This window comes from Rhineura floridana, chromosome 1, assembly GCF_030035675.1.
Source record: "Rhineura floridana isolate rRhiFlo1 chromosome 1, rRhiFlo1.hap2, whole genome shotgun sequence".
NCBI lineage: Eukaryota > Metazoa > Chordata > Lepidosauria > Squamata > Rhineuridae > Rhineura > Rhineura floridana.
Window position 1 is genome coordinate 154,638,085 of NC_084480.1, and position 16,622 is coordinate 154,654,706.

A 16,622-nucleotide genomic window follows, 5' to 3' on the forward strand; every position below is an offset into this window, starting at 1 on the left:
AGGCTGGCAGAGCACAGCCATCATGGCTAGTAGCCATTGATAGCCCTGTCCTCCATGAATTTGTCTAATCCTCTTTTAAGGCCATCCAAGCTGGTGGCCATTACTGCATCTTGTGGGAGCAAATTCCATAGTTTAACTATGCGCTGAGTAAAGAAGTACTTCCTTTTGTCTGTCCTGAATCTTCCAATATTCAGCTTCTTTGAATGTCCACGAGTTCTAGTATTATGAGAGAGGGAGAAGAACTTTTCTCTATCCACTTTCTCAATGCCATGCATAATTTTATACACTTCTATCATGTCTCCTCTGACCCGCCTTTTCTCTAAACTAAAAACCCCCAAATGCTGCAACCTTTCCTCGTAAGGGAGTCGCTCCATCCCCTTGATCATTCTGGTTGCCCTCTTCTGAACCTTTTCCAACTCTATAATATCCTTTTTGAGATGAGGCGACCAGAACTGTACACAGTATTCCAAATGCGGCCGCACCATAGATTTATACAACGGCATTATGATATCGGCTGTTTTATTTTCAATACCTTTCCTAATTATCGCTAGCATGGAATTTACCTTTTTCACAGCTGCCGCACACTGGGTCGACATTTTCATCGTGCTGTCCACTACAACCCCGAGGTCTCTCTCCTGGTCGGTCACCGCCAGTTCAGACCCCATGAGCGTATATGTGAAATTAAGATTTTTTGCTCCAATATGCATAATTTTACACTTGTTTATATTGAATTGCATTTGCCATTTTTCTGCCCATTCACTCAGTTTGGAGAGGTCTTTTTGGAGCTCTTCGCAATCCCTTTTTGTTTTAACAACCCTGAACAATTTAGTGTCTTCAGCAAACTTGGCCACTTCACTGCTCACTCCTAGTTCTAGGTCATTAATGAACAAGTTGAAAAGTACAGGTCCCAATACCGATCCTTGAGGGACTCCACTTTCTACAGCCCTCCATTGGGAGAACTGTCCGTTTATTCCTACTCTCTGCTTTCTGCTTCTTAACCAATTCCTTATCCACAAGAGGACCTCTCCTCTTATTCCATGACTGCTAAGCTTCCTCAGAAGCCTTTGGTGAGGTACCTTGTCAAACGCTTTTTGAAAGTCTAAGTACACTATGTCCAATGATCACCTCTATCTATATGCTTGTTGACACTCTCAAAGAATTCTAACAGGTTACTGAGACAGGACTTTCCCTTGCAGAAGCCATGCTGGCTCTGCTTCAGCAAGGCTTGTTCTTCTATGTGCTTAGTTAATCTAGCTTTAATAATACTTTCTACAAGTTTTCCAGGGACAGAAGTTAAGCTAACTGGCCTGTAATTTCCGGGATCCCCTCTGGATCCCTTTTTGAAGATTGGCGTTACATTTGCCACTTTCCAGTCCTCAGGCACGGAGGAGGACCCAAGGGACAAGTTACATATTTTAGTTAGCAGATCAGCAATTTCACATTTGAGTTCTTTGAGAACTCTCGGGTGGATGCCATCCGGGCCTGGTGATTTGTCAGTTTTTATATTGTCCATTAAGCCTAGAACTTCCTTTCTCGTTACCACTATTTGTCTCAGTTCCTCAGAATCCCTTCCTGCAAATGTTAGTTCAGGTTCAGGGATCTGCCCTATATCTTCCACTGTGAAGACAGATGCAAAGAATTCATTTAGCTTCTCTGCAATCTCCTTATCGTTCTTTAGTACACCTTTGACTCCCTTATCATCCAAGGGTCCAATCGTCTCCCTAGATGGTCTCCTGCTTTGAATGTATTTATAGAATTTTTTGTTGTTGGTTTTTATGTTCTTAGCAATGTGCTCCTCAAATTCTTTTTTAGCATCCCTTATTGTCTTCTTGCATTTCTTTTGCCAGAGTTTGTGTTCTTTTTTATTTTCTTCATTCGGACAAGACTTCCATTTTCTGAAGGAAGACTTTTTGCCTCTAAGAGCTTCCTTGACTTTGCTCGTTAACCATGCTGGCATCTTCTTGGCCCTGGCGGTACCTTTTCTGATCTGCGGTATGCACTCCAGTTGAGCTTCTAATATAGTGTTTTTAAACAACTTCCAAGCATTTTCGAGTGATGTGACCCTCTGGACTTTGTTTTTCAGCTTTCTTTTTACCAATCCCCTCATTTTTGTGAAGTTTCCTCTTTTGAAGTCAAATGTGACCGTGTTGGATTTTCGTGGCAATTGGCCAGTTACATGTATGTTTAATTTAATAGCACTGTGGTCACTGCTCCCAATCGGTTCAACAACACTTACATCTCGCACCAGGTCCCGGTCCCCACTGAGGATTAAGTCCAGGGTTGCCGTCCCTCTGGTCGGTTCCATGACCAACTGGTCTAGGGAATAGTCATTTAGAATATCTAGAAACTTTGCTTCTTTGTCATGACTGGAACACATATGCAGCCAGTCTATGTCCGGGTAGTTGAAGTCACCCATTACTACCACATTTCCTAGTTTGGATGCTTCCTCAATTTCATATCTCATCTCAAGGTCTCCCTGAGCATTTTGATCAGGGGGACGATAGATCGTTCCCAGTATTAAGTCCCTCCTGGGGCATGGTATCACCACCCACAACGATTCTGTGGAGGAGTCTGCCTCTTTTGGGGTTTCGAGCTTGCTGGATTCAATGCCTTCTTTCACGTATAGAGCGACTCCGCCACCAATACGTCCTTCCCTGTCCTTCCGATATAGTTTATATCCAGGGATAACCGTATCCCACTGGTTTTCTCCATTCCACCAGGTCTCCGTTATGCTCACTATATCAATGCTCTCCTCTAAGACCAAGCACTCCAGTTCTCCCATCTTGGTTCACAGGCTTCTAGCATTAGCGTACAGGCACTTGTAAGCAGTGTCTCTCTTCAAGTGTCTTTGGCACTTGTGGTTAGGCCTGTGGTAATTTTGCTCTTCTGAATTTATATGCTGTGCCCCTGCTCTCACAATGCCTACTTCTAGGCCTACCCCTTTTAAAATGTCATCATTTCTTTGGTTTTTATCCCAGGGGGGAGGTTTATTCCGAACCGGACCTTTCTCAGCTCCTGTCGGGTTTCCCCCCTCAGTCAGTTTAAAAGCTGCTCTGCTACCTTTTTAATTTTAAGTGCCAGCAGTCTGGTTCCATACTGGTTCAAGTGGAGCCCGTCCCTTTTGTACAGGCCCGGCTTGTCCCAAAATGTTCCCCAGTGCCTAACAAATCCAAACCCTTCCACCCGACACCATCGTCTCATCCACGCATTGAGACTGCGAAGCTGGGCCTGTCTGGCTGGTCCTGCGCGTGGAACCGGTAGCATTTCAGAGAAAGCCACCTTGGAGGTCCTGGCTTTCAGCATCCTACCTAGCAACCTAAATTTTGCTTCCAGGACCTCACGGCTGCATTTCCCCATGTCGATGGTGCCAACGTGCACCACGACCACTGACTCCTCCCCAGCACTGTCTACCAAACTATCTAAACGACGGGCGATATCTGCAACCTTCGCACCAGGCAGGCAAAACACCTTGCGGTCTACACGCCCATCACACACCCCACTGTCTATGTTCCTAATGATCGAATCACCCACTACAAGGATCCCTCCAGCCCCTGGAGATATATCCTCAGCACAAGAGGATAGCTGCTCATCCCCCAAGGAATGGGTCCCTTCTAAGGGATCGTTTCCCTCTTCCTCAGCTGGATGCTCTCCTTCCCCGAGACCATCGTTGTCCATGATAGCAGGAGAGCTATTATCGTTGGAGTGGGACACAGCTATAACGTCCCTGAAGGCCTCCTCCACACACCTCTCTGCCTCTCTCAGCTTTTCCAGGTCCGCCACCTTGGCCTCAAGGAAATGAAGTCGTTCCCGGAGAGCCAGGAGCTCATTGCACCGAGAGCACACCCACGACTTCTGTCCAACAGGCAGATAGTCGTACATGCTGCAGGCGGTGCAAAACACTGGAAAGCCCCCACATCCCTGCTGGCTTCTTACCTGCATAGTTTTGTTTAAGGTTTATTATGTCAATGGGTTGGAGACTGCAGTTTAGTTGAGGTCAGGGAACAGACGGGCAGAGTGGGGGGCCCTGGCCTCCTCGCCCTGCTGCCGAACTCGCTCTGCTGCTTAACTCGCCTTGACGCTTTGTCAGCTGGGGCCTTGACGCTTCGTCAGCTGGGGCTCCCTCTAGCTCGTGGAGCAGGCTCCTTAACGTTATTTATTTGTATTAAAGATTAATAAAATTAGTATAATAAAAATTTAAAAGCTCCCCAATACTTGTCAGTGTTCCCAGTGCTCTTTCGTTGTGTATTTTACAGACTTGTAGGCTACTTCTCCACAAATGGGCCTTCAAGGGGTTTTCTATACATGGCTGAATAAAGTTATTTACAATATTGAAAGAGGGCCGGCAGCTACGCGCTCCTGCAGCGGCCTGAGAGAGCCCGCTGCTGACGTCCACGCCGGTCCCCCCCAGTTTCTGTTTTGTTTTTCCGGCGCTCAGCACTACACCGCCAACACTTACATTTCCCACAATGCCTTGGAGCGACGGAACATGTACTGTGGGCATTAGTGACTTAGGACAATAGGAGAGGGAAACTCAAAAACTCCGAAAGGGCAAGGGACCAGATCTGAGGTAGATAACGCAGAAAACCTGTCACATTCAAGATTTAACAACCTTTGTTGGATGATCAGGTGGAAGGGATATTGAAGAGACAAAGTGATAAATTAACCTTCCATTTGAACACTGTTATGGGTGTTACATTTAAGTAATTTAGAATTACTATACAAATTGCACATTTCAGCCTTTATGCTGTACAGTCTTGGTGCTCTTGTAATATCTTTGCGGAGGCAGAAGAGCAGAGACCAGTGTAAATCACCGAAAACTGTTTTGGTGACCTACACTGGACTCTGCCTCTACAAAGAAGAAATGCCAACTCTGTGTGTGTGTGTGCGCGTGTGCGTGCGTGCGTGCGTGCACGCGCGTGCTCTTGGCAGACAACAAAATCAGGTGAAGCTGTGCCCAACACAACTCTGGCAAGTAAAGCATCACCTGCAACGTTTTAAAAATTCTTGTATTGCTTAATTATCATTGTTGTTAGTGCTTTATGCAGAAAGGCAGGAGATAAACTGAATGAATAAATAAATAATCTTTCCTGGATGCCATGTGCTTGTCTATCCAGTGGGGATTCAATCTTGTTTATCTAATCTTTCTCCAAGCACTGCCTATTTTCTTTGTAGTTTTTCTACATCAGCCTCTCCTGAAATAGTCTCATTGCTCCAGTACACTTGGGCACAGGAAGCTGGTCAATTTGTCTAGGTAATCTGGCTGAGGTGTGTTGGCTCACAGAAAGGTGCTTTCTGCAGAGAACTGAATGGGACAGTGGCTCCCCTGCCCATGCACAGACAATGGAATACATTGGCCAGGGACAGAGAATGCCAGTGTTCCTCTCACAGTAGCTAGAATTTTCCATGTTGGGCATGAATCTGTCATTTGCAAAAATGGGGCTACACATTGAAAGAGAACTAATAGAGAGCTAAACAGGTGCACATTAAATATCTCCTGATGGTGGTGGTGGTTTTTATTGTTTCAATGTGGCCACTGGGAACTTTGAATTTGATTACAGCACAGGTGCATTTGGAGACGGTGCCTAACCTTTTGTCCATGGGCCATTTTTCTAGTCAAAACTGCTACGACCCGTCAGCTTTTCTCCTTGTAGGGGAAAATATTGGCACCACTTATTTTCTGTCACTATGGTTAAAAAAGCAGTTTGGGAAAGGTGATTCTCCTTTCCCCCCGTTAAGACAAATGACATGAAGGACAGGGTTTGGCACCTCCATTCCCTTCCCCACACCTTCCCAATTTAGAGAGCAGTCATCCATGGCTACCTTCCTTATGTCTACTTCACTACACAGCAAAGTTAACATTGTTGCCAACTGACCAAGAAGATGGCCGGAGGAGAAATTGCCCCTACCTAGAGTGTATATGTTTATTTGCATTAAAACCATGTGTTTACTAATTTGTACTTTTCAGGACAAATGAACAAGAAATTCTTGACCAAGGAGATGGAGCCCGTTTCCAGCTTTATAGACTGATGCTCTAGAAAGCTAGACCAAAGTAAGCAATAAGAACATACACAAGCTCAAATACAGGAAGAGACAAACACCTCTGTTCAAGTGGTGTGTAGCTTATTACTTGTCCTCCTGGAATTAGATACGTTATGCTGGGGAAACAGAAGCAAGGAAGCTCAGTAATGCAGTTTTTAGGAGGAGTCACTGCCATTGGGCAGTCAGTCCTTGGTGGCAGCGGTGGCACCCACAGGTGTGGAACCCTAGAGCTTGGCAGGAGGGCAGGAAGTCTGATCCAAAGCTCCCTATCTCTTGCTTTGTGGAAAGATGGCTTCCCTTTTAATCCTCATCTATCCCTCGCTCCTCGCATTGCTTATATGTCATGTTGGTAAGTGGCAGAAAACAGGATACTCTCTTGTCTTCCTCTACCTAAATTACTAAGTTTCTTTTAAAAGATGAAAGATGCCTTCATTCATTAGTATTTTAGCTAGTAGGATTGTAATGATTTTATATATTAAAAACTCAGTACAATGCTGTACTCTTGTCAAAGTTCCATACTAGGCTGGATATAATTGTAAGCAACAGCGATTAACTGAGATTCAATAATAAAGTTTTTTTTAACAAAATACTCAGATGGCAAAAGGCCAAAAATTGTCATAATCATAAAAAGTTACTTGTAGCTATCAAATGTGTAAATGTTACAGTTCAATCTTTAAAAACAAAAAATCATGCCTAGCATTGCTCGTTTCCAAACCTCTGCAGTGGACCAGTTCTCTTTAACAGCATAAACACGCCACTTGCATTCGTGACATTCTTCATGTTGGAAAAACAATGTGCTACTCAGTCTAAGCTTTAGTGTAAGTGGCAGAAGGGACTCTGTTAAATGGGAAGCAGGTAGCTCAGTTCCACTGTTCACAATATGATAGCAAAATACAGTAGGAAGGCAAGGGCTTAGTTACAGGGTTGGGTACAATAACAATAGCTAGTATTTATAGTGGGGTGTGACTGTGTAACGTTCATAGCACTTCACATATGTTATGTTGATGTAATTCTTACAATACCCTGTAAGATGGGTCAGTGACAGAAAATCAGTGGCTTCTTAATTCAATCAGCAGTGTAGCTGTGCTATCAGAGTACTAAGTGGCTGTTCCATTTCATAGATTCATCGATGACTGAATTCAGGGTACGTCCATTCGACAATATTTCTCTGCCCTGCCAGTTCTCCTTTGTGGATGGCACGGATGGCTTGTCATTTACTTGGGAGAGGGAAGATATTAAGGAAGAACATGAAGTAGAAGATAAAGAATTTTACAAATTTTTTGTGGGACTTCAGGATTTTTACCAATTTTATCCAAAGCTGATCTACAGCTTTAGCAACAACGAAGAACAACTGGAGGAGCGAAATTCACTCTATGAGGGGAGAGTCTGGGTAGACGAGGAGGAGATTGCCGAGGGCAGGCTGGCACTCATGTTGGAGCAAGTACAGTTTTCTGATGAGGCCATATACATATGTAAGGCAAATAATGCAAGGGGCAGAGGAAAAAGAAAAATGAAACTCATTGTGGACGGTAAGAACATTTAAATAAATTCAAATACTGCACACATGAAAATAACTTGTGTCTAATATCCCAGTTCTTAAAGGAACACTGCACAAATCCCTTTTACCTATTGCTGAAGGCCAGGGCTGGCTCCAGGTTTGAAGGAACCCTCTGCAAAATGACTTTTGGTTGGCACTCCATTACTTAGAAGCAGCTCTCTGTAACCATATCAGCGCTGGGTCTAGCCACCATTTTAATTTCTCACAGTGGTGCTATGTCAGGGACATTTTGAGTAACTTCAGTGGCTGCTAGTCCTAGCTGGCCAGAGTACTAGGTCAGACTGTTTGTTAAAGGGGACCCAGGGACAGACATTACCAGTGAGGGGTCCTGCTGGGGCACTGGATGTGATGCTGGTGCTGGCACTGCTGAAGACTTTTCTTGCTGCTGTAGATGGTATCCATTTATTCTGCAACAATCTATCCTGCTTACATAAGACTTCTGAAGCAAGCTGCATTAGAAATTTCCTGTTTCTTTTGGTAAAAACCTAAGAATATGTAACATGATGTTTAATCTCAATGGATATTATATACTTACCACAGAATTACTCAAACACACTCAGCCACATTTACTCTCAGAGTAAATGGTTGGAAGGGGTGGGGTGGGATTAAATGAAGGGGAAGAAAGTGCAGTAAGTACACACACAAGCAAAATCTTTTTTAATGCACCTCCAAAATATCCCCAAAAGCTAGCATAGGCCAGTGACTTAACCAAGATCAGGTACTAGACAACAGAAATTATCCCAAGTAAATAGCAACATCTGGAGTATTTCTTAGCATTTTAACTTCAGATGCCGCTGCTATAGGCCTGGTTCACATGTATTGCTAAACCATGGTTTATCTAACAAGGGTTATGTGTGAACCTGAGCCAACAGCTTAACTATGGCTTATTGCCTATGGTTAAAGGTTGCTTGTTAACCAAGTTTTATAGGTTTATAAATCTTAGTTAACATTAACCATAGCTTAGTGTTATGGGCAAACCCAAATCTCCTCCTTAATCATGGTTAAGAAGCCATCCTCACATCAAAGCTGGAGTTGCGAGTGAAGAGCAACAAAAATCCAAACCATTAATACCCTGCTGCTCTTTTTGGTGCTTTTAACTATTCTGTGACAGAACAAACCAAGGTTAAAGTCAGGTATGGGGAACCTTTGGCTCATCAGCCCAAGCAAGCTTGGTTGTAGTTCAGCAACATCTGGCGGGCCAAAAGTTCCCCACACCTGACTTAAGTGATCATGTACCAGATGCCCCTGCTTTAACTAGGGTTTATTAAATATGGTTAAAATGAATTATAGTTAATATAAACCAAGGTTCATCCTTATGTGAGAACCAGGCCGATATCTTATCCAGATGTCACTGCTAGTCTTTACCCTTAATGAAATTGCCTACAGCAGTGATGGGGAACTGGTCCTCCAAGGTGATGTTGGACTACAATTCGCATCATCATGCTGGCTGGGCTGATGAGAGTTGTACTCCAGCAACAACTGGAGGGCCACAGGTTCCTCATCCCTGGCTTACAGGCTCCTTCTAGGCTTTGACAAGTCTCCAAACTGCATCATGGACTATTGAACACAAGAGGCCTCATTACTTGACTCCAGGTGGGAAACCATACAAGGCATGACAAGCAAGCAGGTGGAGTTAATAGTAGTACTGCTGATGGCTGAAGTCCAGGGTTAGGCAAGCAGAAAGCTCATCTAGGTCTCAGCCTGAAAAGGGCTACCCCCCCATGACTTATGCTATCTTGGATATATTGGCAAGCATGGCCAATGGTCAAGAATGATGAGTTGTAAGCCAGCAACATCTAGAGGGCTGCAGGTTCTCCATCTTGGCCTAAAAGCTTCCAACATCCTGGACTCAACAGAAATTAGGGTTGGGACCTGTGCGCATTCCATGCCCTCCTGACCCCTCCAGCATACCTTAATCTGTTAGGTGTTCCCAGGGCCCAAGCTTCAGGGGCAGGGTGTGTGGGATTGGTACAAACTTGCAATATGGGCCCCTTCCCACAGACATACCACAATCCCATCCTGTACATCAGGGGTAGCTAACCCTTGTTTTTAGCTTGAGGGCCAACCCTCCAAGAGCCCCATGCCAACAGTGGTTGTGGCCACAACACTCACTTGCTCTTGCACTGCAGCCATCACACATACAGCATAGATACCATATCTACAGGAACATGCAAAGCTTGGAAAAGTTACTTTTTTGAACTACAACTCCCATCAGTCCCAGCCAGCATGGCCACTGGATTGGGCTGATGGGAGTTGTAGTTCAAAAACTTTTCCAAGCTCTGCCCATGCCACTCATTCCCATCAAAGTGCTGAGCTGAGAGGAGGTTTCATCACTTCTCCCCACCCCCAGCTCACCTGCCTTCAACAACGCCGAGCCTCATGGAGGGTAATAGACATGCTCCATTTCCAATGGCTATTTGTCAGTGTTCCTCCCTGTGCTGCTGGACCAGAAATTCATTATTAGGATCTAGTATATTTTACAGTAGAGATGGAAATATTCTAAGATTTGGATTGTTCATAGCTACTGCAGCCAGCTGTTTTTGCAGAATATATTACAACAACCCCCCAAGCTCTGAGTTCCATGGAGAGAGAGCAGGGTAGAAATGCATTAACCAAATTAGATGCAGGAGTGAATTAAGGAGTAGTTAGCCTAAGTTTAGCAATTGTAAAAATTGGCCTCAGTGCCTTTTGAGAAAAGGACCAAAAGTTTCTGCCTGCAGAATGGAAGAGCAACTATACACACACTCCTTTTCCTCAGGGTTGTTTCCTGTGATCGTGTGAGAGAAGGGGACAAAAATGGGATGGGAAAGAGGAACGGTTAACAGGGCTATGATGAATTGGGGATAGGTCACAAAAAGAACAGGGAGAAAAGCACAAGGGAGATAAACTGGCAAGTTTGGGAGAAGCAGGACTGAAAATGGAACTGAGCAAAAACAAAGGACACGAACGTAGACGCTGAGCAGAAATGGACCATAGGAGTGAATGAGGCAGTTTCTTGATGACTACTTCAAAAATGACATATTCCTGAATAAAAGCCATTGCAATGTCTTCCCTCCCACAGTCACTCTATGGTAATGCAAGTTCTCTTACTCTTGTCCTTCAGAAACAGATATTTCCTAGGAGTCAAGATTGGGGCAGGATAGAACCGGCTGAAAAAAAGTTCTCTCTAGCCTTTCTGTACATAAAGGAAAATGTCATTTTAATATGCACATTTTAAAGCTCTGCTTCTTGCTTCAGAGATCCCAGAGCAATTATTAAGCAATCTGTAATTATGTAATTCACTAATTGTTTTGTTTTTCCTTCCATAACTGTTAGATGCTGAAGAGCCACAGGTGCAGTTCAGCACAGTCAATGATACACTTGTAGCCAAGTGCATCTCCGCAGGCTGGTACCACATGCCAAAGGTCACCTGGCGTAATCGCAAGGAAGAGGATCTGTCTAGCTACGCCACAACAGAGATCCTGGAAGAGAAGCAGGATGGGTCCCACAGGGTGGTGTCTATCTTGAAATACCCTGTATTGCTCCATGAGATCTATACTTGTCATATCGAAGAAGATGATGTGCTCAACAGGCCTGTTAGATCTATCCACAAAGTCCCAAGTTAGTGATCTGTTGCTTCAGCTTCCCCCTTGGGTCTTGAAGGAAGGTCTGATGCAGCATGTCATCATTCCTGTTATCAAGGAAAGACATCCTTTCATACACACCCTGTTGAGGATAAATTAAGGCTCTTGGTCTAATGAAAAAGGTGCAGGGTAACAGGAGAGCTGGGTGCCATACTGTGAGTGGGTTTAACAGACTTGTTAAAATTTAAATTCCTTTTGGGTTTCCTTCTTAATGTATGCTTCCTTCCTGGATCTTATCAGTGAACACCTTACCAAATACTTAATGATGGATCTCATCCTTAAAACTCACATTTTGCTTGTGATACCGAGTTTCTTTCCTGTATCATATACTTCTTTTCAGGAACATGAAAGGACTAGAACTCTTCAGTAAGTTAGTGCATTTAAGTCTGGGAGGTGAGGTTTTAAAATATAAACCAACAGCATAACTTATGTTGCCCCATTAGGGCAATGACATCTGCCTGTGCAATGGGACTTCCTCTCTCTGCACTCCCCAGTCTGCTCCAGAGGAGAAAAGGGAGATGGTCCAGTTGCACAGGCAGAAATGCTTGTACTAACAGGACAACTCTGTTAGATACAACCCCTACTGTTAAGTCATGATTTTACTTTGTGCCTCTCCTGTTCCTCTGGAATCTAGCCAGCTACAAAGAAATAGAGCAGGACAAGAATAAAGCACCTTCTCCTGCAATGGGGAGGGAACCAACCTTCCCAGAGAAGAAGACAGCGCTTGCTCAGGAACAAAAATACAGCCTACCAAATACATAGGCACTCACTAACAGATAATAATCTGGTTCTGAAATGATGCAGAAAAAAAAATCCATATATAATCATTATTAGGGGACTCTTCATAAATTAGAAGCAACAGCCTTCCACTTTTCCCTCTTATTTACCTAAAAGATATAAAGGTGCCAAAATATTAATAAAATTACCCTCTCACTTCATTGAATGGAGATTAGCACTAAATTATAAACCTATACATATATGCAAATTTCATTGAGTTCAGTGGGATTTAGTTGCAGCCCTAAAGTAACATATAAGATTTTAAAATAAGTGAACAACATTATGCATGTATCTATACAGAGTGTTTGTGCTCCCTCCCTCCCTCCCAGAAGGTAGTATTTCAAGCTTGTCAAAACAGAGACCAACTTTTAATCCTAACCTACAGCATTGGACATACTTAAATTTACCATATATGTCCATTTTCTCCCCTTCTCTTTTACAAAAAGATTTCAGCAGTAAGGATAGAGTGAGCTATAAAAAGGTTATGGTAGTAACTGCTGATGCAACACAGCTCACTGACATACCCATGAGAGAAATATGCTTTGGGGACAGCAAGTTACTCAGAAGTCACCTACGTTAAGGCCCTTTACAGTTTATTTGTATCATTGCTAAATGGTTTTATATACAGAAAGTACAAAACCTCAAGACTGTTCTGGATCTTGGCTGGATGTGAAACTATGTACATATGTTTCCCTAGACAGAGATGAATTTCAGAAAACTTAACTCTCTTACAGCCTTGCAGGAAGTAGATACCAGTTTAGCTTCAGTACTCTGGCAATCTGGAAGAATGCTACCTTGTCAACTTTCCCCCCATCTAGACTCAGGTTGAAAACATCTTGGCACAAGCCTGAAAATTACACCCATTAGATCAGGCTTGAAAATAGCTATATGCCTACTTGTAGTAAGAATATCCTCTGGGGAACAGGCAGGGAAGCAGTAGGAAAGTGGATGACTCTTTCTCCTTCCAAGCAAATCATTCAAGGGCATGTGAGGCCAGATTAGGTAGCCAAAATCGTATGCTGTCTTGTAGCTTTAGACTGCAATCTTACAGTCATTTACCTGGGAGCAAGTCCCACTAAACTCAATGGGGCTTGCTTCTGCATGGACATATATATAGGATTGCACTGTTTGAGGGACTGTTTGCAAGATTGCACAGCATTTTACTTCCTCTTTTTTTCAGAGAGAAAATACCATAATATGTACAATAATTATTAGAAAGTCAACAGCTGGTCACAAGTCACCTGTGAAGAGCTCTTACTGCTTTCATCAGATGGATTCTTCAGTATCTGGATGCAGCAAAAAGAGGAGGAAAAATAGACTAGATTCTAGGACAGTAAAAACCTCAACGGTGACAGAAAAAGGCTGTTTTTGTGCTTCTACTTGATGTGCGAATTATAAATGGCCAAAACAATTCACATGAGATAACCAAGTTTGCATTCTATGTTCTTAGGCACAAAAAGAGCCTGCAAGCCTCTGAATAATAAAGTCAATCATATATAGGAAGTCAGACTTTGTTCATTTTTTACATACTGCTTTTAAAATATAGCTTTTATTGAATTTTAAACAGAGTAAAACATCAATTGAGGAAAACCATTATAAATATATAATGTGTTCCTGCAGTAAGGTATAACAAAGCCATATCGCTCTGGTCTACATGTGAGGTGAAGAGCTGTACAGTGGAAGAGCTGCCCCTTCCTCCAAAAAAGCTTGTGCACCTGGTGTGATGACGTATGGTTACCCCCTTATTAACACAATCAAAGAATGAAAACCAGGTTTCAATAAAGTTTTAGTTAGCTTCCTGAGTAGCCTACTACAATGCCCAAGCCTCTCTGACAGGATAATTCTCCAGACTCAGTTGGTCTATTCATTTATTGTGGGACAAGCATAGAACTTCCAGTGTTGCACAATGGCAGATTTTTCCATCCACAAACCTGTCAGACTTTCACATGCATGACTTGTGAAATTGTGCTTGCGTTTTATGTCTCAAGTTTGTGAACTCATTTAACAGAATTATGGCTCCACTCCCTCCATGATAAACATTTCACACACTTACAGCTGGGGATGGAGGTTTAGGCAGATAACAGCTTTCTGGCAAGATTCAAAGTGCTTGTGATGGCTTTAGGTCCAAGAAACCTTAAGGACCACCTCCTTTCACATCATCCTATTGGCTCCCTAAGATCAGAAGGAGAGATTCTTTTCTGTGGCCCACTTAGGGTGGAAGCTTGTTTGAGTGAGACGAGAGAGGCCTTCTCAGGAGCTGCACCTAGATTATAAACACCTTATCCCATGAAGTATAGTTGACCCTCTGCCTTGCTGCTTTTCTTCAGACGCTAAAGACAGTTTTTATTCTGACAAACTTCTGTTGTATGTGGCAGATGTTTAGGCTTGGTTTTAAAGGCTGATCCTGCCTCCTTAGTCTGTTGTTTTCAAGAAACTATAATTTTTAGTATTGTGAGCCATCCTGGGTGTTGTATTTGCACCAGAAGAGCAAAATATAAATATTTTAATAAAGTAATATCTTGTTCTTCAAAAGAACTTTATCAAATCCACCTATGGCAATAAGGGAACAGAAAAATATATTTGTATGTTCTTCGGCAGGGCTAATAGTAACAGCAGCACGTTTCCGATTTAAAATTTTAATTGGACACTGCACAGAAAAAGAAATAGGCATCTGCTATGATTTTACACAGATGAATTCCTAATAGCAACAGGCAGACTATAAAACTTAATGCCAAGACAAATCTGCGAGGCAAATGAAGGCAGGTAAGGGCATCATATACTATCAATTAACCAGACCCAAAACATTCCCATCTAGGAATTTGCCTTATGTGATAGAATGTCCCTTCCACAAAACAATCATTATTGCAACAGAAAAAAAAGAGAAAGCTTTGTTTTCAGGAAGTGTTTACCCAGTTGCATAAACAAAACATTGTCAGGACCTTGTTATATTAACCACATTCATCAACTGTCAATTAAAATCCCCTCTACCATGCAATACTGAACATTTCAGAAATGAGTATTGAAGAAAAACTGGGGACATCTCCAGGAGCCACTGTGATTTCCAATGGATACTGCGGCCAGCAATATGGAAGCACAATAGCAGCAGAGGCAGCTGCACAAAGCAAGTTTTTTATATCAGCAGCTCCATCCTGATCCAGTAATGACTGCATGGTTCAAGGGAATGGCACGAGTAGTTGTTCACACAAGTAGCTGCCTTCACAACACTGTGCTTTCAACTGTCTATCTTGCCCTAGACTGCACATAGGAAACAAGTCTAAGATACGTTCAACTGCAATATGGACATGAATTTCTACTGAGAAGGAGATAGCCACAGATGTTGAAATATCTTAGCATAATTAGCAGCGCTGACTTTCTCCAAGGCCTGGCAGAAAAGGCTCTAGAAGATGTGTGGCTAACCTGTGGCTCTCCAAATGCTGGAACTCCCACCGGCCTCAATTAGCATGGCCAATGGACATGGATAATGGGAACGACGGTGGTTCAGCAACATCTGGAGAGCCATAGGTCAGCTACTCCTGCTCTAGAACTTCATAAGAATGGCATAAAAACATGTAAAAAACAAAATCATATACATTTGGCTTAGTTTGGGGCTACTCAATATGTGCTGACAAGGCGAACCAACCTTCTTCTCTTTGTTTTTCAGTCTATAGGAATGGAGAGAAACAGATGAGAGTTACATTCCGTATTCCTCCCCCTTTTTACATTCATATTGGTAAACATAGGGCAAATTCTACTAATTTATCATATGGAGCATGGTAAATGGAGGTCTGTCATAAGCTACTGTCTCTCAGCACAACCCCCTGACTTGCAATTATTTTTAATTGTATTGTTTATCACAAGATTGCTTGCCACTCTGGGCTCCTTTGGGAAGAAAGATGGGACATCCTTTTATTTTATATCAATAAAATAGGTTGTTGTATGCTAATCTCTCAGCACAACCTGCAATGTGGAGACAAAACCAATGGATAACACTGCAGAGTTGTTTAAAATTACTCAGATCCTGACCTACAGTAATCAGAGTGAGCTACGCTGCAGACCTGTCATAGGCCACCCTTTCCCAGCCACAGCCCTTTCTAACCAGTAATACTGAGACAATATGTCTTCGAATTTGCATTAGAGATATTTGACAGGGGTGTTGGGCGGAAACACTTTAATGCTGCTCTCTTCTATCCCTGGAGATATTTTAACAGCAGCTTCCCAGCATTAATCAAGAAATGACAATGAGATGATTCTCTCTGCCCTTTATATGTCTCTGTGCCACTTGTTCAGTCCACTTTTGCTAGTTTCTCTTGAAGGAGGAAAGAAAAGCAGAGCAATAGAGCAAAAGACAAGAGAGGACGACACATGGATTTAACTGCCCACTTTCCACTCTTCTCCTTACCCACTCTGTGCTCCTTGCTTTCCCTCTCCTGATCACCTGGCAGCTGAACAGCAGTGTCTTAAATCTACTACTACTGCTGCTGCTTCCATGACCACAGTGTCCTCTTAACTCTTAACTTTCAGCAGTCAATTCCATTCCCCTTCTTTCCCTGCTGTTCTTTTCTGACAGACTCAATTTCCATGGCTCAGACCTCACTAGACTGTATTGGGGTTTCCACACCTTAGGG

General features: G+C 42.9%; 2 protein-coding genes across 3 annotated transcripts in view; one reads left to right on the forward strand and one right to left on the reverse strand.

The window, feature by feature from the left end:
• Positions 1-6,327: 6,327 nt before the first annotated feature.
• On the forward strand, positions 6,328-13,212 carry LOC133385261 (butyrophilin subfamily 2 member A2-like). Its single transcript, XM_061627955.1, has 4 exons — positions 6,328-6,379; positions 7,161-7,568; positions 10,913-11,197; positions 13,178-13,212. The coding sequence occupies exons 1-4, from the start codon at positions 6,328-6,330 to the stop codon at positions 13,210-13,212; spliced, it is 780 nt and encodes a 259-aa protein (XP_061483939.1).
• Positions 13,213-13,531: 319 nt separating this feature from the next.
• The window catches only part of SPICE1 (spindle and centriole associated protein 1), a 46,259-nt gene continuing 43,168 nt past the window's right edge, over positions 13,532-16,622 (reverse strand). For both annotated transcript variants that reach the window (XM_061638139.1, XM_061638131.1), the window contains exon 17: positions 13,532-15,659. In XM_061638139.1, coding sequence (XP_061494123.1) covers positions 15,606-15,659 — 54 coding nt within the window. In that variant the 3' untranslated portion in view covers positions 13,532-15,605. The remainder of the gene's footprint in view (positions 15,660-16,622) is intronic.